The sequence below is a fragment of the Strix aluco genome, chromosome 18, assembly GCF_031877795.1.
Source record: "Strix aluco isolate bStrAlu1 chromosome 18, bStrAlu1.hap1, whole genome shotgun sequence".
Taxonomy (NCBI): Eukaryota; Metazoa; Chordata; class Aves; order Strigiformes; family Strigidae; genus Strix; species Strix aluco.
In genome coordinates, this window is record NC_133948.1 from 13,645,507 (window position 1) to 13,673,366 (window position 27,860).

At 48.4% G+C, this 27,860-nt stretch overlaps 1 protein-coding gene across 3 annotated transcripts in view; it reads right to left on the reverse strand.

Annotated features, from left to right (window-relative positions):
- The window catches only part of TBX5 (T-box transcription factor 5), a 70,720-nt gene that overhangs the window by 12,855 nt on the left and 30,005 nt on the right, over window positions 1-27,860 (reverse strand). For all 3 annotated transcript variants that reach the window (XM_074844310.1, XM_074844311.1, XM_074844309.1), the window contains exons 2-7: window positions 25,803-25,978; window positions 23,902-23,996; window positions 21,067-21,186; window positions 20,264-20,411; window positions 17,951-18,103; window positions 9,036-9,127 (exon numbers count right to left, since the gene is read on the reverse strand). In XM_074844310.1, coding sequence (XP_074700411.1) covers window positions 9,036-9,127; window positions 17,951-18,103; window positions 20,264-20,411; window positions 21,067-21,186; window positions 23,902-23,996; window positions 25,803-25,949 — 755 coding nt within the window. In that variant the 5' untranslated portion in view covers window positions 25,950-25,978. The remainder of the gene's footprint in view (window positions 1-9,035; window positions 9,128-17,950; window positions 18,104-20,263; window positions 20,412-21,066; window positions 21,187-23,901; window positions 23,997-25,802; window positions 25,979-27,860) is intronic.

Sequence of the window (27,860 nt, forward strand, 5' to 3'; positions counted from 1 at the left end):
GGGTACCTGTAAGCTATAGCGGAGAAGGACCGTGGCATGATGTCACATCGAGTTCTCTGTAGCTTTTTGGGGGAATGTAGAGATGACTGCTTTCACAGTTTCTCCCTGCTTCAGTGGGGGAAAAACTGAACGTCTCTTTGGGATGTAGGGTTAGATTTGCATGGGGGTTTCCTACAGTAAATTCTCATGGTAACTCACAGGGACCCCATCAAAACATCAGACCCTCACTGTGCGAAGCACCACACAAACACTAAGAAGCCATCATCATCACAGATACTTCTCACCTAAATCAACACTTTCTCTGTCTCAATGGAGAGCGGAGAGGGAGAAAAATTTACAACCTGATTGTTTTTCCTTGATAAAAAAAAAATATTTTCTTTCCCTAAAGGAGCTGTCTGCCTGAAACAGCAATATTTTTACCCTGAATGCCAGCATAGGTGGTGTCAGGATCCCACACTCCCATTGTGCACTGGAGATCAAATTCCTTTCAGACTGCATTTCCCAGGGCACAGGGCAGCCTCCATGGCCATAAAAGAGGGCCGTGGTGTTCTGCGGGAGACATGGTGCGAGCAAGGAGGCATGCTAGAGAGGGAACAGGTTGGAGACAGCAGGTTTCCAAACAGCAGTTCCCAGGAGGTATTGCAATGACTTCCCTCCAGACTGAAATATTTCCATTTCAGTCAAAACATGTTGGGTGCTATTTTTGCCAAAAAATCAACTATTTGAGGAGGGAGAGGAAGGAAAGTATTTTCTAACTAAATATCTAAAATATTCTCTTCCTTTCACTTTGCCATTTTTTTGTACACAAAGGCAGTTATCTCTGTATTTCTGCCTTTTTCTTCTTTACAGGAGCTGAGCTCTAATAAAGAGATATCTTTGGTACCTTGTAAAGCAACAGTCATCTTGAACTATTTATACTGTTTCCTGAGCCCACTCAATATGCAGTGTGCACAGCTACCATGTCGGTTTGTCCTTCAGTCCTTAAAAATGTATCAGATTCTTTTTTTTTTTTTCTAGTGCCTAAAAGTCACTATTCCCAAAATAGCTGATTATAATCCTGGGTTACAGTTTAATGGAATGAAAGGTTTTGTTCACCACTGGCACAAAATGACTGTTGTGTCTGGAAATTTTGCTGTCAAAAAAAATTGTAGTAAAGTAGGAAGGGGAAAAAAGTGTTAAAGCTTGACTTACACAGGCAATATAAGAAATTGTCCACACAGCAAGGAAGAGACTGTTGTTCCTGGGCCAGAATATGAGTTAGTTTTACATGGGAGTGTTAATGGGCTACATTTTTCTTGCATTAAAAATTGTAAAATTAGAAGAAAAAAAAAAAAAAAAAGTTGGTTGGGGAAAGAATTTACAAGGAAGGAAGCTGTCACTGGTCTATTTAAAGTCTGTTGGAGGCTAATGATGAATATTCAGTTACCGTAGCTGGTGTATTACAATAGCAGAGGAGGATGGGGAGGAAGAGGCGAGCCACATTGCGCAAGGTTCTGTACAGTCTCTGTACCACCAGGCTTCCAGCGAAAGGGCCACCAGGAGAGAATATTACTTTGATTTTCATTAAAGCTTGGGGGAACAAACCAGGGATGATGTCTAAGTCTATCGTGAAGGCACTCAGTCCTGAAATCCAGACTCAGTTGTTAACTCCCACCTGGCTAGACGTTTCCCAGACCCTTAGGATCCAACACTGGCTCTGCATAACCATTTCCTAATTACACAGGCATTCCTCTTCTGAGTTCATCATATAAACCTGACCCTACAGATCAGGACTTACAAGTGAATCCTTCCTGCATTTCCTCGAGCTCTTCCACCCAAATCAAACCTCTGCCAGGTGGAATTAACAAACAAGGTGTCATTTTCTCTCATGACATCTTACCCCTCCCCTGGCCAAATGATGCCCTCACCATGACAGACTCAGGAGTTCCGTAAGATCACTAATGCCACAAACTCGTATCTAGCAAAGAATTCAAAGGAGCAAATTCAGGACTGTTTTGTAATCTCAGAGCTGAAAACCTTGTTGGCCTCTGCAAACTAACCAAAACTGTGGAAAAATTATAAATACAAAGCTCCACAGAGTGACATACAGTCCGCTTTCTTGCTTATCACTACGCTGTAAAAGAGTAATAATTTTCAATGTATTTTCACATGCAGACTTGAAGTTTCCTAATATACCAGTCAGTGCATAGTAAATGCAGCTGCCAGACAAAAACTTCATTAAAAATTTCTTTGAATATCCACAGTTTATAAACAGGAAGCTTCTGCATTGAAGCATCCAACCCCTACTGGTCCTAAGCAAATTATTTCAGAAGATGCTTCTGATATTTCTGCAACAAAGTATTATATACCAAGGCTTTCCAGAGCTACTGTAGCTCATGGTAACAAGACTTCAAAAGACTTATTAAATGTCAGGTCCCAAGGACCATACTGATATCTGCTCGAGGTCATGATATGGAAGATTTCCCTGTGGTTAGTTGCTGTCACGTTCTTACAGCATCCTTTGAAGCCCCTGAGCTGGGCACTGTCTAGATCTTGTTTGCAATGGCAATTCCTAGCCTAAAATCTGACCAAAAGTGTATCAGTGGCCAAACAGAGTGATTCCCCTACACTCTTTCCAAATTGCCAGGAGATTTTAACCTCTCCTTGGTCAGTCACTACGAAAGGCCAAATGTTTGTCATCCTATCAGTCCCGTCCCCTCCGCCCACCCAGCACCGTGGATACAGTGGTGCAGACTCAGACCTCAACTCCAGATGGACAATTATAACTCAAAGGCATTTGGGTTTATATTTCCCAGGCCACCAATTGTTGTCCTTCCTGCTAAGACTCAAGAGTAGGAAAGAAATGGAAGCCAGCCATAACAGATATAGAAAGAGGAAGAGAAAAAAGTGCCTGGAATAAATATACCATCTCCCAGGAAAAAAATAAACCAGAAAACAATTGACAATTGTCAATGTACATTCAGTTTATTTCCAGCATATTTAAATAAAATTGAACCGCTCTCAAGAGAGTGTCTGGAGAGTCTAAAGTGGATAAACTACAGCAGAAAAGGACTTCGTAGGAGAGGAACTTCTGAGTACTCCCTTCAGTCTTACCCTTAGATCAAATATGAGCTCTCTCTGCATGGGGGCTGCAGGCCAGTCCCACAGAAAATAATACCCTAGACTCGATGTCTAGTAATACAAGTCAAAATGTTCACTGAGAATTATGGGAGGCTGTTCACTGCAGCGTTCTCCACCAACATATCAAATGTCCTGACCTTCTTGCCAAGATGTGAAGGGATCCAATAACCCTGGTTTGGGTGCGTGAATGGTATGTTAACATTAGTGCAGCAGTGCAGCCCAAAGAGATCCCTGCAACAAACCCAAGAACCAGCAGTGAAAAGAACCAGCTAGAGATCTAGAGCTATCATTATCAGACAAATAAAAAACTAGATTCCTGCAGACAAATACCACTGTTCATATTAGAGTAAAAGGAGATGGAGCATGGATGTTGGCCAACAGAGACAGCATCAGCATCCCTTCATGCTGGGCTGAGCTTCTGCAGATCAGGTCCTGCCGATCAGAAGCATCTTCAGCAGATCCCCCGAAGAAGGGGCAGTGGAGAAAACTGTATCTATCCTGTGTTTCTTAAGCTGACTTTCTCGCTTTAAAAGAGCTGTAGATACCCCTCCAGTGAAGTCTGTAGAGCCTTATTTTGGATTTCATCTGAATTCCATCAAATTCTATAGAATACAGTTCAAGCCTACAGTTTCCACTGGGGCTTTGACCAGGAAAATTTCCTCGGGGACATTTGCTGGAGGAAATCATCGTCTCTCCAACAGATGTTATAACTCTAAGTTTCACACTGAAAATGTCTCAGACAGCATGTGACTCTTGGGAGATTTCAGTAACAGAACATGGGAAATGAAAGTGGATGTAAAGATGCAATGAGAAGACGCAAGAAGAGCAAGGCTGTTTACAGTGGACCGAGATCTACTTGTATTAGTCAGATCGGTGTCTATCAGTTGAACATGCCAGGGTAGACAACCCTTTTGTAGACTAGAGGCTCATCCATTTATTCTATTGGAACTCCAAAATGCACTGTCTTCTCCATTATGCCAGCTCTGAATCATGGTACTTATTTTATGTCCTTTTTTTCTGGCCCAGTTTCTGTTCTCAGTTACACCAGGGATTCTTTGAAATAATTCCTTTGGAGCCAGGAAGATTACTGTGGACTAATGCCAAAGACAGCAAACTATAGTTCACGATATTTAATATTTGCCAGAGAAAACTTATACACAACATCAAACTACATGCCACTCTTCTTTGTCAAGTGGATCATTCTAGATCTTTGTCTCACTTTGAAATGGCCCAGGATACCCATCAAGGGAGCTAAGAGCCACCCTTTCATGTAATCATCTTTCCTCTCAAAAGCTTTCCTAATAAAAACCTTCAAGGACTAAATTGCATCAGTTTCAATGAACAGTAACTATAGCCCGAGACTTCCAGAAGCTCTTCAGCACCCATAATAACCACTGAAGACAATGGGAGTTGCAGATGATCAGCGAAGAGTTTAACAGAATTGCTCTTTTACAGTGCTCTAGCCCCAGACCCACAAACACTTCTCTCCTGCTGTCTTTTGGCAGTCACAAATTTAAAAAAAACCAACAAACTAAAAGCTATGAATTGCATGCAACTCCCCAAATCACTCAATAGCTATAGGTTATTAATACAGCTCCACTGACTCTCATGCATGGGGAATTTCAAGGGCAAAGTCCTACACTGGCATCTGCAATGCAGATCTCATCGTCTCTCTGCATAAGCTTCACCATCTGTGGATTTCTGCTACGTGTTTTGCTCTTGCTCTCCACACCAAATTCCCCTTGGCACAGGCAGAAGTTCTAAGTAGAGACGAAAGGAATTTTTACAGTGCAGAGGGGCAGGAAATCCAAAAGGAATACTTTGCCCAAAATCCCCAGCATCACAGCTACATAATTTTTACCTGATTTATGTTTTTTAATTGCAGCATGACCATAGGATACAGATGCAGTGTAATTCACATCCCTCTACACATTTTCCTCTAGTGTGTTTTCCTTTTTCTTTAATTTTTTTTTTTTTTTTAATTCAAGGAAATAACAAACTTGATCTCATGCTCAGGAACTTGAAAACTTTAAAAAAGTCTGTACTCCCAGAGCACTCATCCTGTCAAAGAAACTGCTAAAGGGGTCCCATGCATCTTGGGAAAGAAAAGCAGTAGGGGGAAAATGAACACATATCAGAAGTCTCTGTGTTCACTGAAATTTGGAGCTCTCTGGAGCTCGTGGCTATTCTTTTTCAACAAAATCATCTGCTGTTGGCAGGCTTAATATCACTACTGAATGAAGTTTCCTACCTGGACAGACTTATTAACTTTTCTTCTGGGAAAAAGGAGAAGAAAAACCACCACGGAGGCCTTGCAAAGGAGAAAGACACAGAGAGGGATGGACTCAGAAAGACATCACCATCCACCCTGCAAAGTTCCTGTCCCCAGAGGCCACTCAGGCCAACACATTGTTCTTGCTTGGCCAGAGCACTCGGAAGCAAGCAGAGATGGAGGGAGAGTCCTCAATGAGGCACCCGAGACCTTGCTCTGAGCTCACTCTTGGCACTGGAAGTTGTCTTTCTTCCCTGCTACATCTTCCTTTCTCTTAGTCTGTATCGTTCTCCAACGGTAGGTGTTCAATGGATGAATCATCAGGACAAGTCTCCACTGGCACCTAAACCTACTTCTACTTGACCCCACTGCAAGACCTGCTCTGAGGTGAGTCATTCTGGACCCAGCAAACTGGTCTCCCTCCCACCCTCTGACAGCCCAAAGGCACAAGGAGACCACCAGGGCTGGCCAGATGGCAATTCTTTCTATTAGGATGGACTTTATCTCATGTAATTTTAGCTATTTAAAAGGCAGGCATCTACTCTAACCAAATCATTCAGACTCTGCAGGTGAGACAGGCAGAGGGAGGGCTCCTCACCCACCATGCCATCCAAGTGGTGAGTTCTCGAAAGAAAGCAGCTTTGCTCTCTGAAAGCGCCCACCATGCTCCGCTTTGCACAGAGGGAGCCTAGACACCAGTCCAGCCTGGGGACACTGCTTCTAGACTGCATCTTCAACCACCACACACCTACTCTGATCTGACCCAAGCCCCATACAACACATTAGGACCTGAAGGTTTAGTGCTAGAATCTAGAAGCACACACCAGGGCTCAGGCCTCCAAGTGCAAGTGTAGGGGGGTGAGCAGAGGGACATGTTTTGGCCGTAGCTGGGGCCAGCTTTCCCCAAAAATGGGATGTCACAAGCCAGCTCACACACCCGGCTGGGTCAGTGCTGTCTCTCAGCCTTGTCTGCTGGGGTCTGCTTCTCCCAGGGCTGCTTTCAGCTAGGAGATGCCCCTCTGCAATAGCCCTATGCAGGGAATCAAGAAACATTTGAGATTTAAATAAAGAAAACATATAGGTGCCGAGGCTTTCCTCAGCATGAAAAATTCATTCTCTCCATGACTATACCCCTTAATGAGATGATCAGTGACCTGATGAATGTCAGGTCACCAGTTTCCAGTACAAAAGGCTGTGCGCTGTTTTAAAAAAGTGTTGTTTTTCCAGCTACCTTTTGTCTGTAATGAAGGCATAGCACTAAAAATACATCCCACTATATTCTCCAAAGGCATAAATAGGCATCATTCCCCTAAAGCTGAGACAGACTTACTTATGCCTGCCAGCTGGGGAGTGGGTCCATCCCTGGGAAACAACTTCACTACATATGCACACACACACACATACATTTATATATTAAAATATATTTTTTATACATTTAATTATATTTTAATATATATTTATATGTTAAACCTGTATAAACCCACAAAGGTAGGTCATACTTCTCTAACATACTCAATCCTGAATGGTTCTTTATCTTATATATGCAATTTATTTTTTATATATATAATTTATTTTATATATGTTTTCATATATTTTTATATATAATTTTGTATATATTCAAATATATATAAAAAACCACAAAGGCGGGTGCGTATTTGTCTAATATTTTCAACCTTGAATGGGTCTTTGTTTTACTATAAGAATCTTATCCTGCTCTCCCTTAAAAAAAATGACATCTTTGTAAAGGTACACAGTCATTTCTATGCTATCGGTACAGAGGATAAGTTATTAAGGAAGTGAGCATCAGAAATTATCCTGTAAAGCCAACGCTGTGGATTTTAACCCTTCCAACCCTGCCAGGTCTGAGCGGGTGTATTTATATATTCCAAGTGTTTCTGTTCACTGTATCATCAACTATGACCACAGGCCCGCATAAAAATGCCAAGCAATTTTTAGCACAAGCTCAGCATGGCTAGATGCCATGCTCTTCATATGGCATGAAGCCCTTCTAATAGTCCTCACTGTTTCACCTCCTCCCTCCTGCTCCAAAAAACCCCACGATGAATGTAAACCTTCAAATCTTTCCATTGACTGTAATGAAAGGGTAGTTTAGCAGCAAAAATGTGCGGGGAACATCGTTACTCAAGTTCCAGTAGAGGTTGGGAGGCTGGCACGGGAGGGAGGGGGAGAAAAACTATTTCAAGTGGTAGTGCATCCATAAATAAATAAATATTGACATATTATGCCAGGATCTGTGCTGTCGTTGGAAAGGGCAGGCAGGGAACACAGGGCACATTCAGAAGACCATGGAGATGATTTAGATTGAGAAGAGCAAGTGTTATATATACATTAAAATATATATATATATGTTTTTCTGGGTCCGAGCCTGAAAATGTTTGTACACAGGAGTACATTTGCCCATTTGAGTAGAGTTACAAGTGTAAGCGTTTGCAGGATTACAGGCATTATTTGTTGCCCACTGGCACAATTTGCACAGCTATGGAGAGCCATGCTCAGGTCACCAACTATGGCAACCAGAAGAGACTCCTGCATCTGCATTGACATCTGCACTCCAGCCTGCAGTGACCACCGGCAGCCAGCTCCCGGGCAGGCGGTGGAGAGAGCCCTCCCAGCAGAAGGTCACAACGCAGGCCCCTGCAGCCCTCCACTGAAAGCCAGCTCTGCTGCTCCCAGAGAATAAGGGGTCTGAGTCGCTTCTGTCCTCCTGGATGGAAAAAGCTATATTGAGCATCTACATCTGCCTCAGCTATAATCATGGGTATGGCAATGTTCCTGCAAAACATTTGCACCAGGAAGCAACTTGACACATGGACAAAGTTCCAAGTGAAATGCATGAAGTTAATTACTGGCAGTACCTGACATTTAGAAAAGGACTTTAAACAGGATTTTTAAACAAGATTTAGGCTTGATTTTCAGCTTAAGTACTTACATCCAAAACAGGTATTCAAAAAGACCTCTTCAGCCACCTGGCCCTGGAGATCCCAACATTTTCTAATACCTTCCTTCAACCTGAAACCACGTCTATGCTCCTACTCTGCACATCCAGAACCAACCAGGTAAACACTCCCCTCCTGCCAAAGACTCTCCAAAAGCCAGAAAGCAGCACAACACAGGTCTCCACACCAAGATCTCCAGAGGCATCTGGAGCATCCTTAACAAGCCTGCTTCCAGAAAAAGGCTGTGAGCTTTGTCTTTAAAGCACTGCCACCTGGGGAAAAAAGTACCCCAACAGCTCTTCTGCAGCAGCCCAATGTTCAGAGTGTGTCAGAGCTAGCCCAAGTCTCTTGTTGCTTTAAACAGGTCTAAGCCCACCTGCAGCCGCAGAGACATCTGTTTAGCACAAAGCTAGAGGTTGCTCTGAATGGGGACATGTCAGAAAGAAATACAAGGTTTCTGCGGCCAAGAGGACAACCCACAAGTGAGATCCTACCTCTGTAACCCAGTAGTTAAGGCATTGACCTCGGAGTGGGAAGTCCTGGATTTTGGCCCCACATCCTGACAACATTTCAACAGCTTGCCGTAAAATGCACATGCTTAGCTCAAGCCACAAGTGACATGCAAAGCAAAGCCCAGATGGCTCTCACGATCCTGAGTGGGTCCCCATGAAGGAGGCACGCGTTACCTCTGCATCCTGGACATCCTGTGGAGCTCCATGTCATCGCTGCCGCGGAAGCCTTTCGCAAAGGGGTTGTTCTCAATCTTTAACTGGGTGATCTGAAAGGGAGGAAATGTAATGGGTTCATCGCAAGTCCAAGGCATGGCCTGGGAGAGAAGGGATATTGTTTATTAAACCCAAGCCAATAGGGATGTGGGGGAAAACACAGCTTTCAGGAGCTCAAGTCATCCTTCAGCTCAGGCATTGACCGCTCCAGATGGGCCTTCCTCTAGATCTCTCCACTGAAAAAATATCTCCTGTCAACAAGCTCTCGCTTCTCTCAGACTTCTCCCATAACTAACATGTGGGACTGCATGCACACACACAAATTTGTCTCTGGAGGAAATATACTTTCTTAAAGTTACTTACTTACTTTTTGCTGTTGGGACAGAAAGGGCTGCACTGACTAGAGAACTAAGGACAACAGTCATACCGCCTGAACAAATCCCACTGATGCCAACAAGCATTTTCTCATCAACTTGCAGTCATGACCAAAACCTTACCTTTCAGACCCTCGATCTTCTTACTGAGACTGGTAAGACTCACCCTTTCTGTATTTCAGACCAGTCAAATGTACGCCAGGTGCTCTGCATCTGACATCCTTCCCCAACCCACCCCACACCTGTAAACACTGCGTGGACTAACTACCTAAGGTACTTGAAGGGCACCTCCACCTCTGACCATCATGCCCTGGAGGAATATTTGTCTCCCCATCAGTCCTAGAAGGAATTAAGAGGGAATAGTTTGCTCCCTTAGTTGGCTACCTTCAGCATCTAAAGTTTACTGGGATTGATTTCCCCTCAGACTCCTAACTTTGGTCCTCTTACAGCATCTAAGTTAAATGTTTAAAGCAGCTGCCGCACAGAATGCACCCTTATCAAAAACAACTGTGTTGCTCAAAGAGATGCAATCCTCTCCTTCACATACCTTCCCTGAGGGCTTAGGTGGGTAGGTTTTCTCAAGACAGGGGTTGTCATTTAAACAAATATTAACTGTGGACCAGCAACACCCTCAAATGCCCTGCTGACCTTGTACAAACTCACTCTGCCATGCCAAATTTGATGCAAATGCTTTGCAGAGCAGGGCTGAGTCTGGATCAAGTGTCATCTAGTTGCAATGCCCTAATATTCAGGCATAAGAGGCAACAGTTCCCCTTCTTTGCTTTCTCCATCGCTGCCTGGCAGTCCGAGCCCTCAGCCAGGAGAGCTGCTTGCACTTGTCCAGGAGGAGAGACAACTCTGTGTTTGCCACTGGAGGAACTTCATGAGCTCTCCACATTTTATGGAAGCACCGTCCTTCCTTCCTATTGAAAGTTGGCCAATGGGAAGGAAAGAGCTTGAGATTAATGGTGGGAGAACAGAGAGAGGTTCATGTTCACCAAGTCAAGCACACACTACTGGACCCACCTCTTTGCCAAAATTCAAAGAGAAAAATCTGGCTCAGCTAGTGTCAATAGCAAATCCCGCCAGGTGTCTGCATGACCAGATTATTTTGCTATTTTCTCATTTTATAGCATATTTTTTTCCAAAGGCTGTTTGTTTATTTGCCATCTTTGCCTAATTCAGCCTCAAATCTCACACAAAGACCCCATCACCGCTACACTTGTCCCCATGGGCATTCCCATTAAATCAGGACCTAATTTAGTACATAAACAGGGCATTGCATTTTTTTTGTCACACATTTCAGGTTTCAAAGAGAAGGGTAAACAAACAATCTATTTGGTCCAATTCGCCATTTGAGCCGTTCTCTCGCAGTAAAACAGGGGTGCATTTTATAATTAAAAGCCCTGAATCATTAGACAACCAGCTGTGTATTTTGCAAAGAAACTGCCTATCGGTTTCCACCGTAGAGGTGGTGGCACTTCTATAATGAATAATAGGCATTATTCAACTTTTTGAATGTTTCTATGCAATTTGCATTCTGAAGCACACTAAATGTACGAGTTGTCCTCACTTGCCGAACCCAATGGCAATATTTGCTTGCATAAGTGAAGTCCTTCACTGAGTGAGGATTTACAGTATTGGCACCAGCACACAAATGTACAAAGGGCCAGATTCATCCCAACCTAACCGAAGGCATTTTAACCAAGGCGCCTGCACTGGGAACCTCGTCTCCCGGCATTCCTGCTGGAATCAATGGAGGGAGATGGGGACTGCCAGAGGGCACTGGGGCTCTGAGGTGGGTAGCACTGCCGTCACAGGTCCCCCACACTCTCCATTCACCAGAGAAGGAGTCGTCAACATGCTAGCCCCTAATTTAAGGACTTCAGATGAATGCCCTGTTTGATGAATCAAGTCTTTAATCACCCGCAAAATGTCAGACAAAATATCCTATGGACCTCAATCTTGCAAATACGTTGTTTTATGAGTAGAGAAGTCCCCTAACCCACATCAGGAACACTCTTACAAGCAAAGGTATTAACATACATGTCGGTGGCAGAAAGCCTCAAGTGAAGCACGACTAACTTCAGTCTCCTTAAAATTAAAGATCTGCTAGATTGAAGACATCTAGAAACCGGGGACTACAGAAGGTTTGAAATTGGGTCTCAGCTCTTTGGTGTACTTCAGATAGATTTCAGCAGGAGCTTTCAGAACAAAATTTCCCTAGATGATAACTCATGGCATCAGCCCTAGCACTAAGCCAGGAGGGTCCAAGCCAGATTTAACAAAACCGTACACAACAAAATAGAAAAGAGAGAAAAGTTGGTGAATCCCTGCTTTAGAAAACAGCCCATGGAAGATATTTTGTTTGGCTAGTTTTTGTCTGACTTACAAACTATTTCAGATGTGGAAAAGCAAACGAATGGGTGGAAATAACCTTCTTCTGGATCAACTTTGCCATAGCAAAACTGTTTAATTGACTGTAACTCATGGGGCGGGAAAGAAAAAGCTGTCAGAAAGTCAATTGACAGTTACATCATGAAAAATAAAAAAAATACAACCTCCTGCAAGGTCATTAAGACAGAGTGCCCAGGGCTAAATTATATAGCACAGATTCAATAAAACTATAGGGCTTTGTTTATGTATTTGTTACTGAAAGGAATTGATGGCAAACTTCTCTTCTGACCACTGATTTCTAAAGCTGCTGCAGACCCTTCTGAGACGAGAGCTTTCCAGGGTGAAGACTCCCAGATTTACACTTTTCGGGGCTTGTCTGACCTATGGGTTCATCTTCACTTCAACAGGAAGCGACAGTTCCCAATGAAATCTCAGCGCCGCTCCTCTGCACTCTTTTCTCTGGGCTAACTGATCACAAAGCACTTCTGATGAGACATTTCCAATGACATCTTTAGCTCCAGCATGATAAAATTTAGCTTTGCATCTAGTTAGGTCCAGGAAAGATGTTTCACTTTTTTTTTTTTTTTTTTTTCTTCATGGCCAGGTATTTATATGGGTATGTGTGTCTACAAGCTCATGAATATTGCTATGGCCAGGGTCAAAACTACCACTCAGTATTACTTTTTGTCAAGCACTTGCCATAATAAGATTTTTTTCTCAATTTTTTCTAACTTTAGAAAACTTTGTTAGGGCTGAAATGTTCCACACCAGGTATATGCCCTGTGGTCCGTTTTATTTACTTATTTTGCTATCAACCCAACAGGTCCCACTTTTGTTTGAGCACTTCAGCTAGGGGAAAACACACCACCCTGACCCTCTTGGGCTCTTCTGGAGGCTCTTCTGAAACTGTCCCAAAGGCTGGGCATACTGGAAAAGGGACTTCATGTTCTACAAGGGATGGGATCCTTAGTTTCCAACCTCTCTTCTTGTGAACATCTCTGGAACCACTTAAAAGCCTGAGTTGGAAAAAAAATTACCATTCAGCTTACCCCATTTAGTGATGGAGAGGTTGAGGCAATTACCCTTGAGCTGAGCATGCATGGACCTTCTCATGCTGTGGGGATACGTGCTGTCCCTGCCGTGCAGATGACCGTGGTTCTGCTTAACATATCTGAGATACGTCAGGACCATCCCTGTCACCACTGCGGCTGACTGTGATGGGAGTAACTGGGAGGCTGGGCTTCAGGCTTGAAAGCACAGAGCCTTTTTCTTTTACACTCTCACATACCCCAGGTGAAAACCAAGTCAGCATGGAGGAGGAAGCCAAACCAGAGAAGTGGGAAGGAAAGAAATAGATGAAGACAAGGTGCCTGCTGAGACTACGTACATGTGGCTGAGCCAAACAGAGGAGCTGGATGGGGAGCTGGGACTCAGAGCCTGAAGTAAAGGCCAGGGGAAGGGAGGGCTGCTGACAGGGGGGAGGACATGCAGAACCCAGAAGCCAGTGAAGGAAATGGGAGGGACTAAGAACCAGTGGCTGGTCGGTGGTACTGGTGCAAGACAGAAGGGCTCATTGAGGAGGCTGCTGGCTGAACTGGAAGACAAGAGCATAGGATGAGAAGAGACAGACCTTGCACAGTGTTGGGTGCAGGGGGAAGGAGCTGGGTTGGGAGGCGGGAGTGAGGCTGGAGAAAGACATGGTATCTTTGCAGAGCTTGGTGAGGGGTCTGGATTGAGGATGAAAATGAGTGGGATGGGGGCTTGGGACTGGCTGAGCACCCTGTCTCGGGGCTGGCAGGGAAGCAGGGACAAGACCGAGGACAAAGGGGCGAAGAGAGACAGGGCTGGTTCAGACACCGGTTGTGAAGGTCACAAGACCTCTTGAAGGCAACACTCTCCCACTGAAGCCTGGAACGGGACTAAGCATTTGAGAGAAGAGATGTAAGAAGCCCCAGAGAGGGTCACAGTGAGAGGAGAAAGGATGACTGCTGTCCCTGAGCGACCAAGGGCTGCACAGAAGCCACCAGTCCTGGAGACAAAAAAGAGCTTCACCTAACCCCAGGGAGCCCTGCCTCTCTCAGTGTTTGGGGAACCCCCCTTTGGAGAACCCTCCTTTGGAGAAGGGCCTGCCCTGAGTAAGGAGAGAGGTTGCCCCTTCTTGCCCTGGAGGTGGCAAGACACAGGGCTAATGGCCCCAGGCTGGGCAGGGAGAGGCCGGGGGACACAACCCTACAATGCTGCTTTGGGGGACTGAACTAGATCCAGTCTCTGCATGGAGGCACTGCCTGGGATGCCAGCCAGGCCACCACATTGGCCTCTACTGAAGTGATGGAGGTGGCTACCTGCAACCAAAGACAAGGAGAACTGAACTGTCAGGGCAAAACATACCGAGCGCAGGGACCTTCCCACCTCCAGCAGCAGCTACACCTACACAACCCTGTGAGATGCCTCAACAGAGCGGCAAAAGGCCACCATGCTCAGAGGAGAGCCACACAGGCAGCTCTCCAAAACTTGGCAGGATGGAACACCACTTGACTTGGCCAGCTTAACAGCACTCTTTTAGTACAGAGGTCTTTCTGGGATGGGATGAACCTATATATTCAGAAAGCTCACCAGCATGTTTCTCTATACCCACTAGCTCTCTGGGAGTGCATCAGATTAGTCTTCAGCCAGGCCCTTTCCTGGTCCTCTGCTTTGCTATGGTGCACCTAGCATTTCTGGGTGCCTATAGCATCCCAGCTGGGGCTAACATTTCCTTAAAAAAATTTGGGCTACCAAGAATGTTAAATATCTTAGGGGAAAAAAAAAAAAAAAAGCATAAAACCGGATATCCTGAGGGGGAGAAACCAATATAAAGCCCAAATCCAGCTAACGGGGAAAGTAGGTTGTAAAAATTAATGAGAATAATTGTTGTGAATTCTTGCTTTTGAAAGAACCCTCAAGAGGGCAGAACCTTAATTATTTCTGTCTATTAGGGTTCATTTCCTGGTCCTAAGCAGAGAGCTAGTACCTAATAAATACGAGCTAGTAACACAATGATTTAAGCTACAGCAAAATGGTACTTAACTGCAGGGGAAGTTAATATTTGGGAATCAACCTGATTGCAAGCACCCATTGTGTAAATGGCAAGGAAATGAAATGTGCATGTGACCTATTTTAACACCTCAATATTTCTGGGGTATTTTTTCAGGGTTGCAGAGAGGGGGGAGGTGGTCAGCCGAGCTGCTGACAACCACACTGAAAACTTTACCAAAACTTTCTTCGTAGCTTAAGCCTCCTTTTGGGGAGTAGGGCTGGGGAAGGGGAGATCCCAGTGTGCTTAAATATCTTTTCAGGCTGTCTAAAATATCAGGGGAAATAAGCACAAGCCCTACATTGGGATTGCAGCTGTGCTATTGAAATAAATTGACGGATCTGAAATTAGGCAGGTATTTCTATAAGCTGTGTAAGCATGGACACAAATGCATTTGTGGACAAGTCATACAATTAATATTGTAGTATAGTCCCCACCTATAACATAGCTCTTGAAACATAAAACACACGCACGTATAAATTTGTGTATATATGTGCGTGTACATGTAAAATACAAGAGTGTGTAAAAACTATGTGTAAAATATACAAATTGCGTGTGATTGTGCAGAAAGGAAAGTTTGCATGAATGATACGCTACAGGTGACGGGTGGAAGTGAGAGAGAGATGGCTGTAAATGGGAAAAAATAGGTAGCGCACTGACAAAGAGACGTGGAGAAGGACAGATAGACCCTCCTTGGGGAGCTCGACGCAGACAGACAGAGATCGGTGGGATTGCGGTTGTTTATGGCAATGGGAAATGCAGGCTACATTGCCATGTGAAAATACATTTTGCCAAGCAACATGTCAGCTGTGAAAGCTGAACTCAGGTTTCTGCCTGCGGAAAAGACCCCACTTGCCACTTGACTCAGCTGAAGGACGTACTCCTTGCGCACAGCCAGCATCTGCAACAGCACCAGCTGCGCGCTGCCTCAGCCCCGATATTATTCTCCATCTGTACTGGGGCAAGCTACAGATTTTATTCCCTTCCCTGGAGGGAGATGCCATTTAGGGTAGATCATTCCCTGGTTTATTTTTATGGCTCTATCTTTCTCAATTGGGTCTTTATCTTGGGGCTACAGCCACTCTTTATTTGTTCCCCCAATGATTCGGTGCAGCAACAAGAGGAATGCGTGTGTTGAGGGGGGAGGGATGTAAGTGTATGTAAAATGTGTAGGGGTGTGTGTAAAATATGTAGCGGTGTCTGCGTGCGGGTGCATGTGTCTGCTGGGATGCGAGCGTGTGTGTGTCTGTAGGGATCCCTGCGTTTGTCAGTGCGTATGTTTTGACAGAGACAGATACGCAGATGTCGTTTCTTATCAACCAGATGTTGTTGATTTACAATCAAATATTCCTGCTCCTCCTAATATGGCAGTTTTCCCAAACTACTGTACTTACATGTTTCTGCTTTGCTTTTGTTTTATTTGCATGATAATTTCTTTTTCTATAAAACAGTCCTATTTTTCTTCAAAGGAAAGCAGTTAAATTCATGTCTGTTTTCTTACAGGGAAATGCCTTTAAAGCAAGCAGTGTGTCCTGTTTTATTAACTCCCAGTTCTATTAATATTATATTCTTTCTCCGAATCCATCAAGCAGAAGTTAAACTTGATTTTATAGCATCCACAGTGGAGTTATAATTTAAGGCATAATTTGGCGAGTACTCAATTTGGATTCAGTTTGCTTGTCCTGGTCGTGCCAACAGCTCCTATTTAAAGGGCAGGGAAGTGTTTTCTTTTCTTCCTAGTTACGGTGAAACACTCTTTCTTCTCCAGCCTACCTCTGCTCTCTGTGTCTCCCTTGACAACTGATGGGCGAAGGAAACACAATCATTCTGTGCAGGTTTAGGAGCTTCCTATTTACATCTCCAGGAAAGCATCCAGGATTTTTCTAGGGTGTTCAATGACCTTTCTCCATTTGAAAAACAATTATTTCACTGTCAAGTGCAAAGGAGCCATCCTACCTGCCCCTAAGTACAAGTTTGTAGTAATTACTGTCTATGCAAATGGGGGAGGAATTTTCTCTTATTCTGGAGGAAAATTGGCATTTCATAGGGGTCTGCCCTCGACTGCAGGGCACTGTCACTGCAGACAGCGATGAGGGGCAGCTGGTGAAAGGCATCCCTAATACATCTGCTGGGAACTACCCCAGCCCTGAGCCTTCCTCCCCAGCCCTGTGCCTTCCTCCTCCTCCTCTGGCCTCGCTGGGTGGGGAAGCCCAAAAGCAGAGCAGGGGAAGGCGAGGGGGCAGCAGCCCAGCAGCGGGGTCCTCCCGGGTGGGCAAGCAGAGGGGGACAGCAGCGGGAACCCACATGTGTCTGCCCAGCAGTACCCCAAGAAAACCTTATTTAAGAATATTATTTTTTTTGCTTTGTTTTGCTTGGGCAGGCAGGGAACTGATTTCAGGCGCAGAGCCTCCCTTTCCTTCCAGGGCCTCCTCGCTGCCAACCCCACAGCCCCCCGCCGACCTCCCCACAGGGCTGCCCGAGGAAGGAGCCCTGTCCCAAACAAAGGGCCGGAGCGCAGCCAGCCCGGGTTATCAGCCCCCCGGCCGCGGAGGGGAGCGCCGGGCTCCCTTCTCCAGATTACAAGCCTTTGACCGATGGGGAGAGGGGAGAAGATAAAGCCAACTTCCTCGGTTGGTTGTCTCCTCTCTGAGCAAACCATCCTGTTGAGCTAATTCCCCCTCGGCTCGCGCTAAGCCCCGTCTTTAGATGCTTTGTATGTGTCGCCAGGAATAACAGGGGATAGGATGGGTGTGTGGTGAGAGGAAAGGAAAAGGGGGGAAAAAAAAAAAAAAAAAAAAAAAAAACCAAAAAGGAGAAGGGGGAGAAAAAAGCGAAAAGGAGAAGGGGGGGGGAAAGGAGAAGGGAAAAAAAAAAGGAGAAGGAGGAGAAGGGGAGAAAGAAAAAGGGGGGGGAGGAGGGGGGGTGGAGGGAGGAGAAGGGGAAAGGGGAGCCGAGGACCTCCGAAGGAGCGGCGGGAGGAGGGGAGGCCGGGGACGCGGCGGGCCGGTGCGAGGGCCGGCCCAGCCCCTCACCTTGTGGTTTTGGTAGGAGGTGACGGCGATGAAGGCGGTCTCCGGGAAGACGTGGGTGCAGAAGGCGGTGTTCTTGGAGCCAAAGCCGTTGTTCTCGTCCGCTTTCACGATGTGGAGCCGGGGCTGGTATTTGTGCATGGAGTTCAGGATGATCTGGGCAAGGGGAGAAGGAGAGGACATCCCGTGGGAATGGAGGGGGCACAGCGCGGCGCACCCCACCGCTGCCCGAGGAGGGGGAGATGAGGAAGAGGAGGACGAGAGGGGCCCGTAGGTCCTCGCCTTCCCTTCCCCAAAATTTTCTCCCTCTTCAGGGCTCCCCCAGAAGGGCTGACATAGGTGCTGGGGGGGGGCACATCTCTCAAGAAAATCGCCCCCCGCAACCAAGGAGCACGTCAGGGCCGGGCGATGCTGTGGAAGGTGCCTCCTTACCCGCTGCTCCCCGCCGCCAGCCCTGGGCTATGCTACTGTCCCCCCAGACCCTCGGGGGGGGGGGGGGCGGAGCTGCTCCCCCAACACGTGTTGGCATCCTGGACCGGCTGCTGGTGGGGGCTTCCCACCTTTCCAGGACCTTCACAGCCTCACCCCACCCCCCTAAAACCTCCCAGCTCACCACCACGACGGCCCAGGCATCTCAAGCCCCCCCCCGCCAAGGAGGGCAAAGAGGCAAGAGCGGGGAGGGAAGTGGAGGGCAGGAGGGATTTGGTGTGCCCCCCCGCCAGCCACCCGCAGAGGATGGGAGAGGAGGGTGGCGGGGAACGCGCTGTGTTCAAGATAAAAAGCGGTCCCTGCTCGGTACCGGGTTAATCTCGGGGGAAGGGGGCGGGGGGGGGCGGCGGGGGGCCGCTCGGTCACGATAATGACTGCCGGACCCTGGCGACAGCGAGACGCAGCGCGCCCCGCCGCCGCCTCCCCCGTCCCGGGGGTTTAAGCAAATTGCTTTGACATCCAGGAAAGTCGTAGACATCAACGGTGAACGATCTAATGGTTTTTAATTTCATTACAGCGACTCTAATTGAGAGACTCCTGGTGCAGCTCCTCCTCTGAAGTCCCTTATTGTCCCCTCAGCGCCTTCGGTTTGTTTAGAGGGACTTTTCCCCAGAGCCGCCTGTTCGCAGCGGGGGATGCCTGGCCCCGTCCCCCCGGGCCGGATCCCCTTCTGGGACTGCTCCCCAAAACCAGCCCGGGGGGTCGGAGAGGTCCCCCCGGCTGCGCCGCTGCGGAGCGCCCGCTCTCCCCTCCCTCTTCCCGGGGCTGGGGGAGAGAAGGACCTGATCCCTGGAAAGCAGTGCTTGCAAACTGCTTTGCCACCAGCTCAAGGCAAAAATAAAATAAAATAAAAATTATGAAAAAAAAAAAAAGAATCAAGCCCCCAGCTGGAGGGGGAAAAGAGAGCTCCTAAAAAGATGCTCAGCATTGGGGTGGGCTGGGGGCTTGTCTGGCAGCTCTCCTCGGCAACCCCCCACTCAATTCTTAGAGACCATGTGGGCGAGGATTTAATAGCACAAGATTTATCATTAAAAAGCGAAGGAAAAAAAAAAACCAAACTTGGAAAAAAAAAATGCAACTGAAGTGTTGAAACGAGACTGGAGAAAAATACGCTCTTGGAAAGGGATGGCGGGATCTGGATTCGCATACACGCTTAAGTAATTATATATATATTTTTATAGAGAGATCTATATTATTCATACATGTAGTTATATATGTGCTCAGAGGAACACGCATCTTTGGAGACCTTCGAAGGAGGGCTGTTTCTGGCTGCAGAATTCACACAAGCTTTCACGGCCCCACGAGTCTAGCAAAGACCTTTTTATGTCCAAGAAGCTGTAGCGGGATTTCAATATTATTTTTTTTATTGTCTTTAATTATTGTTGCAATTTTTTTGCATCGAGGGATCCACATGGTTTTAGGTCCTATTTCCTCGAATAATTATGCCTGATTGATTTTACCTGTTAGCCAAATTCACGGAGGCAGCGAGCAGATCTTAACGCTCCAAGAGTCCCCATGATATTAAAACCAGGCAGCGAAATACTCAATTAAGCTGGGCGAGTTTTGCCCACTCGCGAACTCCAACCCCCAGGAGTCTGTAATCAATTCCCACGTGGTGCTGCGACATAACCCATTTTTAAGGTTTATGCTTCCATTTTTGGGGGGTGCTTCATTGGGGTTCATCCCACCCTCTCAGGGAAGAAAACACCACCCCGCCAACACAGCGGATTTGGGGGTGGGTGACATCACCATGACTTTGGTGGCGCTGGCAGCGGTGGGGGAGAACACACGCGGGCTGTGAGCACGCGTGGGGCCCCCGATACTTACATGTCCGAAGGGGTCGAGGTGGTTGTTGGTGAGTTTGAGCTTCTGGAAGGAAACCAGCTGCCTCATCCAGTGGGCGCCCGTGGCCGGGGAGTCGGGGTGCACGTAGAGCCGCCCGGGCATGGCCGGCTCTGCCTTCCCCGTCACCGACCTGCGTGGGGACACAGGCACTGAGTTCCAGGCGGAGGGGGCTCTCCCGTGGGCTCCTGCTCCCCCAGCCATCCCCTCCCGTGGGCTCCCTCCCACTCGGACGCGGGGGCAGCGCTGTGCCGGACAGTCACGCAGTGCTTGGGGAGAAAAGGCATTTACAAACACCGCGGGGGGAATTAATGGAGCTCTTTGGCACCTTTCCCGTCGGAGATGGCTCTCGCTGTTTCCCCGTTTAACCCCATCCTTGCCCCCTCCCTAATTACCGGCATCCAAGCCAGGAGCAAAGGATGGACCGTGTACCAACCCTTAAAGATTTTCCTGCCCGGAGATATTCCGTTCCTTAATACAATTAAACTGTCGGCTCCACAATAGCCAATAATCTCATCGCCAAACAGGATTACAGTTATCGCTAGCTAATTGCTACAGACTTTTTATATATTTTTTTTTTTTGATGTATTTCTCTCCCACGGACCGTGGGACCATCCCGAGGGGCTCAGGTGAAGCCCCTGCAGCCCAACATTTCTCTTTTGCAGGGGAAAAAGAAGGATGAACCTCTGGTTCGAGGGTACCCCCCAACCTGTGCCGCCCAGGTTTGACCAGCCCAGAAAGCCCGACGCGAAGCTCCTCTCCCTGCCCTTTCCCCCACGCGTGCATACCATTTATTATCTGCAAATTTGTATCTGTGGTCATCCGCTGGTACAATATCCATCAACAGTATGTACTTAGTTTTTGGATTAAGTCCAGTGACCTTCACTTTGTAACTGGGGAACATACGCCTATAAAAAAGAAAAATAAAAGTACATGAGTATAAAAGCGGAGAAGGGAAAGTTTTCCCAAGGTGGTTCCGCGTGTGTGTTTGCGAGGAGGAGATGGGGGGGTGTCACTTAACAAAAGGGCAACGCCACACTCTCAGAAGGACCTTCCCGAAAGGCCCGGGCAGAGGAGGGGTGCACCCGTCCCCTGGGGTGGGGGAGATGTGTGGGTGCCGCTGGGTCCCGCCCTGGGTCCCAGCTGAGGCGAAACGGGTGGTTTATCAAGGCAGAATCACAATTACGAGGCTGGTGGGGTTATTTATTCACCTACTCGTGTGCCTGCTCGTCTATTCGTATTTTTATTATTATTTGTTTCGCCAAGGCTTCGACTCCCCCTTCTTTGAGCAAATCTGATGGTAAGAACTTTTGGAAGCACAATTACTTCCCTCTATACAGAAACCGCTGGAACAGCAGAGGACATTTGCCAAAGTAAAAATATATCTATTTCTATAAATATATGTATTTAAAATACGTATATTTCAACCACCCCCCATGTGTATTAACGGCTCTGGGTGCAGATATTAAAAAACCCCTCCACGCGCTCAGGTGTAACACCAAATCTGTGTGCAGCCGTACGCGCGTACAGAGACATCAGCAAACACACCTGACAAATCCTTGGAAACACTCGGGTACACACTGAAGACAGGGGCTTTTCGAAATATTTTCCATTACTGCGAGGCAGGGACTTAAAACACTGATGTTATTTTAATTTGAGCTTTCCAAATATTTAAAAATAAAGCAGATGAAAATGTATCCCTGGACTTAAAACACGCATAAACAAAAACCCCACACCTCTAAAAATACTGCACTCTTCTCCGAGGCTCGGGCTCTTATCTCTGCGATAGGGAATCTGGGTTGGGTTTTAATTCAGTTGTAAAAAAAATGGAGGGGAGGGGGCAAACTACCAACCAAGAAAGCGAGAATTTAGCTTCAACGTTTTAAGGGAGAAGAATTCCACCTGAAGAATGATCTGTAACCATCGAAAACACCTGACCAGCAAGAACAGGGACTTTTCCAACGATAAATACGGGGAATTATATAAATAAGGAAACCTATTCCGCATCTCCCTGAAGTCCCTGCACTGTAAATGTCTCTTTTATTGCTCTCCAGATGAGGTTTCTATCCACTGCGATTTTTTGTTTGAAATTTCTGCAAGGTGGTTTATGTCTCCCCTCCGTGCGCTGCTTTTTTTTTTTTTTTTTTTTTCTCCTGTGAACTCGGGTTTTTCGGGAGGTCCCTCCACTCCCCCAGCCCGTGTCCCGGCATCGGGCTGCGGGGGTCGGCAGGACCCCGGCCCCCAGCAGCTTCTCCCCATACATCCCCCCCCTCCCTCCTTTGTAGTACGTCCCTTTGGACACAAGACTCTTCTTGAAAACCGATTTTTCCAGCAACATCGAGGTTCAAGGGGAAGGCGAGCCGTGAAACAGATCTCTTCGCTAAAACTTTATACACCCAGCTCTATTTTTTTTTTTTCCTCCCTCTTCAGGCAAATTTTGGAAGACCACAACAAATACCAGATGACAGAGCAAAATGAAAGTTTGACTCTGCGTTGATTGTTGTGCCCTTGCAATCTAAAACTACTACTATTTCTACGCGTGGAGGGGGGTTTTCCCCTCTTCCTCCGAGGATTTTAATTTAAAATCACAACGAAAAGAGCCTCTCTCGGGCTGCCCCCAGTTTGCCGATGGGACTGAAGAGACTATTTTACTGGGTCTCGGCTGGCTTAGGCACTCTTCAATTTAACAGTCCTCCAACACATTAAGAGTAATGTTAAATCGCCTCAAAGGCACTCGAATACACACGCGTACACATATAAATATCTATGGATCAGGTTTACTAAGCCGGTCATGGAATCGATTACGCACAGTCCCAATAAAGTTGGATTTGCGAGGCTGTATATTTTTCTACACACCCACGCAGACACACACATCCAGAAATGTGTATCTGGACGCAGTTAGATCCGCATGCTATTTATTTGCGGACACATCTATCTATGCATCTAAACAGCTTTGCTATCAGTATATAAACAGTAGCTTAAGACCACATATACTTTTCAATGGGGTGGCGTGGGTGTTCTGGGTGTATTCGCCTCAGCGCGCGCAAAATAAATAAGGAACTTCTGTGAACAGCGCAAGGCATTACAAAATTGCAGAAGGGCCTTTAATTAATATTAATAATAATGATAACAATAATATAATGACGAAACCGCCCAGCAAGCTGCTCTAAACAAGGTTAGGTTTTGGCCAAGTGGTTGCAACTCGCGTTCGCCTGGAAAGTTTCCAAAGGCCTGAAATTGGGATTAACGATCCAACTGTTCTGGTTAAGAAAGAAGCCAGAAGAAACAATTTCTTCCGACTATATCCTCGCGGGGAGGGCTCTCCGCACGGCCGCCCCGGGCACCGCCGGGCAGGGCTCTGCGGGCGCTGCCGGGGCCGGGGCACACACGGACACAGACACGCACACGGGTGGGCCTCGCACACGAGAGACGTGACCGTATCAATGTCAGGGAGAGACGGGCTGCGGCCGCGGACACGCACCCCCACCCACGTGGCTGTGTGAACACGCGTGCCCCCCCCCTCCCTCCCCCGTAGGCAATTCCCCCCGCAAACACGCACAAACCAAGGCAGATTCAACCACGCAGACACGAAGGGGAACGCGCTCCCCCCCCCACATTCTTACCTCCCGGCCTTTGTTATGATCATCTCGGTCCCCACTTCGTGAAATTTCAGCCACAGCTCCCGTTCGTGCAAAAACACTTTTATCCCCTCCATGCCCTGCGAGGGAGGAAGGTACAAACCGTCAGCCCCGAGTGGGGCGGGGAGAGCCCCGCCGGGGGCAGCCGGGGAGGGGGCGGCGGGGCCCCGGCGGGAAGCTCGGCGGGAAAAGGCCGGGCGATGGGGGCCGGGGCTCGGGGCATTCCCGGGATAAACCCAGCCGCTTGCGGGTTTGCAAAGCCGCGGAGAAAAAGGGTTTCAGACCGGAGCCCGGTGATGCTGCTCAAGGTGGGGGGGCTGGGGCAGAACCCTGCGGGCCCCGGTGCTGCCGAGGGGGGCGGGGGAGGGATCGCCCGGAGCCAGCCCCAGCCCGCATCCTCCCCACTGCCGGGAGAAGTACCCCAGCGCCCCGGCCCAGCTGCCCCAGGAACCAGCCGGAGGAGATTTACGCGCCTCCGATGAGTGATTTACACCCACTCGCTCCTCTCTGCGGGCTGGAGGAGCGTGGGGTGTCAGCTCTGCTCCCCTCGCTCGCTCGTTTCGTTCACCCCCAGCCCGCACCCCACAGGGGCTGCTCTCGGCCGGCCCCCAGGAACCCCACGCCTGGCACCGCAGATGCCACCACGGGGACAACACATCCCCCCACAGCGGGGTGGGAGGCACAGTGGCACCCCCTAATCCAAGCACACCTTCTCCCCGCTGAAAATGAAGCCGAAGCGCCCCGCCAAACGCTTCGGCGCGGGGTGGGGGGGGCAGTTTCCAAATGCACACGGTGGCCCCGAGTCCCAGGGCAAGCCCGGGACCGGTACCCGTTGCCCGCATCGGGCCCCGCCGTGCCTCCTGCCCGCACCCCCGTGGGCAGCATCCACGGCGGGAGGAGGCTTCCCCCCGAGGGTTTACCTGCCAGGGGGGTAAGCGGGGCTCTCCGGAGGGGCTCGGCAGCCGCTAAAGGCGAGGCGATCTCGGTGGAAAAGCCCCTCTCCCCGCCTTCCCCCCCCCTCCTCGCCCCGGGGCTGCCCCGAGCCGGCTGGGGCCGGGGCCGGCTCCCAGTACCGCCCGGCCCGGGCGGGGAAGGCCCCAGCGACGGGGAAGGAGAAGCCGAGGGGTGGCCTGGCCCGCTGCCGCCCCGGCCTGCTCGCCTCGGCAGCGCCTCGGTCCGCCGGGACCTGCGGCCGGCGGGTCTCGCGTGGGAGCCCACGCGTGTCCCGGCAACACGCGGCGCCCGGGGTGGGGGGCGAGGCCTGATGGAGGGGGGTATGAGGGGCACCCCAGGGCGTGCCTGGCCCCGGGGTCGCTACGGGGGTGCCCACGCGTGACACCCGGGGTCCATTGCGCGGGTGTGGGCAGAGCTGTGTGCGCACCCCTGCGGCTGGATCTGCGTGTGCGTGGGTACGCCCTGGTGTGCGAGGGGGGCACATATATATATTCATACCTACACAAACACGCACGGGCGTCCTTAGGTCCTTAGCAAATACATACACGCACGTGTAGCTGGCTGGGTGTGTGTTCGCGTGTGCGTTTGTATGCTCACGCGTGGACTCCTGTGGGTCTGCGTCTGCCGCTGCAAGAGCGGCTGCCTCTCACCCGTATTTTGGGTGCTTTTCCGTGCGTCCCCCTCCACGCACCCCAACATTCACGCATGCACCTCCCCGCAGGTTTAGCGCTCGAACAAGAACCCAAATAACACTACAGCAGGATGAGGCCCACAATCAGGTGAGACTTTTCACTCCCGTGGGGCCTAAAACGACTCAGCACCGCCCAGAGCTGCAGCAGCCACCCAGCTGAGCTGATATTTGGGGGGAAAAAGGCAGAGAAAAGGGAAAAATAAAGAGCGAGGGGGAGAGAAAGAGGAGCGTGGGTCCTTACCTGCTGGGTGAAGGCTGCTTGGGGCGAGGTGGGGGACTTGCTGGTGGCCCCCAGCTGAGCGTCCTGCTTGGCTTCAGCCTGGAGCTCTTTGGCCTCCGAGTCAGCCGGCGTGGTCGGGAGCCCAAAGCCTTCCTCGCTATCCGCCATGTTACGAGCTTCCTTCGCTGAATCCCCCACTGCAGGCACACATCGGGGAGAGAGCAGAGATAAGAGACGCATAAGTCAATGCTGACGTTTAATAAAATATATATATCCATACATATGCAATGGGGAGCGAGCCTTAGCGCTAGACAGGGCTGCCCGACAAACCCGCGCTGCCCGCAACTCACTTTCAGCTGCCCGGGGAGGGAACAAGGCCCTTTAACTTTGGGAGAGGGAGAAATAAAGACTTTTATTTATTATCGCAGCCCGCAAGGGATGATAGGATTTGGGGGGGGGGGGGGGGGGGGTAGGGGGGTGGAGAGGGAGGGGAAGGGGGAGGCGGTATTATTAAATGCATCTTTTGGAAAAGGTAAACAGCGTATTTTAGGTCTGTCTGGCAGGACACAGGGAGCAAGGCACCGGGGGGCCGTGGCCCGGCCAACTCATCACACAAGTGACTCTAGAGGTCGGAGGTCCGAGGTGGGGAGGTGGGGGCAGAGCCTCCCCCGAGCCTTGAACACCTCCAATTCCTCCGGGCTCGCTGCGGCCGAGGGGGGTGAAAGTCCCCACTTTCCTCCCAGGGAATGGGGAGCTTTCACCCCACTCCAGCTTCGACCAGGCAAAAGCCACCGATATGCCAGACCCCCTTATACAACCCCATTTTCAAAGAAAATTCAACCTCTCGCACCCCTACGGAAAAAAAAAATAAATAAAAATAAAGCTTTTTCTCGCCCCACCCCGGACAGCTGCAAGTAAAGGATGGACGAGATAATGAAAATATAAAAGTGCAAATAAATCAATATGTCGAGACACTGTGCAAGGTAACGCGCACTCGGGCTGGTGAACGGGGGTGGAATTGGGGCTGAAGTGAACTAAGCCAAAACATTTAGAGTAAAACTGCATCAGGAGAGAAAACGAGGTTAAAAAATACACGGTTTACATCTGATGCGAGTAACCACAGTAAGTTTTAAAAGCAGTATTTTGACGCAGCTTTAAAGGCTCTATCAGGAATAGTAAAAGTTTCAAAGCAGCACCAAAAAAAAAAAAAAAAAAAGATAAAAGCAATTGAATTATCTGTTAGTTTTTTGTTCTTAAGGAGTTTGGAGTTTTGGTAGCTTTAGAAAAAATCTCTCTTGCATGTTTCAAAGAAGGGGATTCAATTTTGAAAGGCCAACCATATGGAGGCAATATTGGTTGTAAGTTCATGAGAATGTTTTGAAATAAGTTCTTCTCCCTGCAACAATATTTAAAAACCGTTAAAAAAAAAAAAAAAAAAAAAAAAGAAGAAGAAGATGATTTAAAAAAGCAATTCTCCTTTAAATGTAGAGGAAAATTGGGAGTGAAAAGGAGGGGGCAGAAAATTATCTTCCCTGCTAGTGGCGGGTAATATATACATATACGTATATATAATTTAAAAGGACAAAAAGCGAAGGGACTCCAGGTCCACAGCTCTGGAGCTGAAGATCATGTACAGAAACGGCCCGTGCCCCCTCCCTCCCTCCCCTCTTTTCCCACCGTACACCAGCCAGGCGCCTGGCAGTAAGTGAGTGAAACCGCTACGAGCGCGGAAAGTGCGCGGAGGGGAGCGGAGCCCCGGGGCGCTGCGGGAGCCGCTGCCCCGGGCCCGGATCCGGGCCCGGGCCCAGCCCGCGGGGGCAGAGCCGCAGCTCCAGGGACCATTTAAGGCTTTTCTCTTCCCCTCCTCCTCTTTTTTTTTTTTTTTTTTTTTCCCCTGAACTGTTGTGTTTTGTTTTTTTTTTTTTTTCCTTGTTACAGCTTGGGAAGTGCCGGTTATCCATTTTTTAATCGATTTCCCTCCAGCTTGGAGCTATTATTCCCCCTGAGTTGGCAAAGTTAGGGGGGAGGACGGGGGGGGGGAAATAAAATAGATCATGTTTATTAAAACAAAGAGGGACG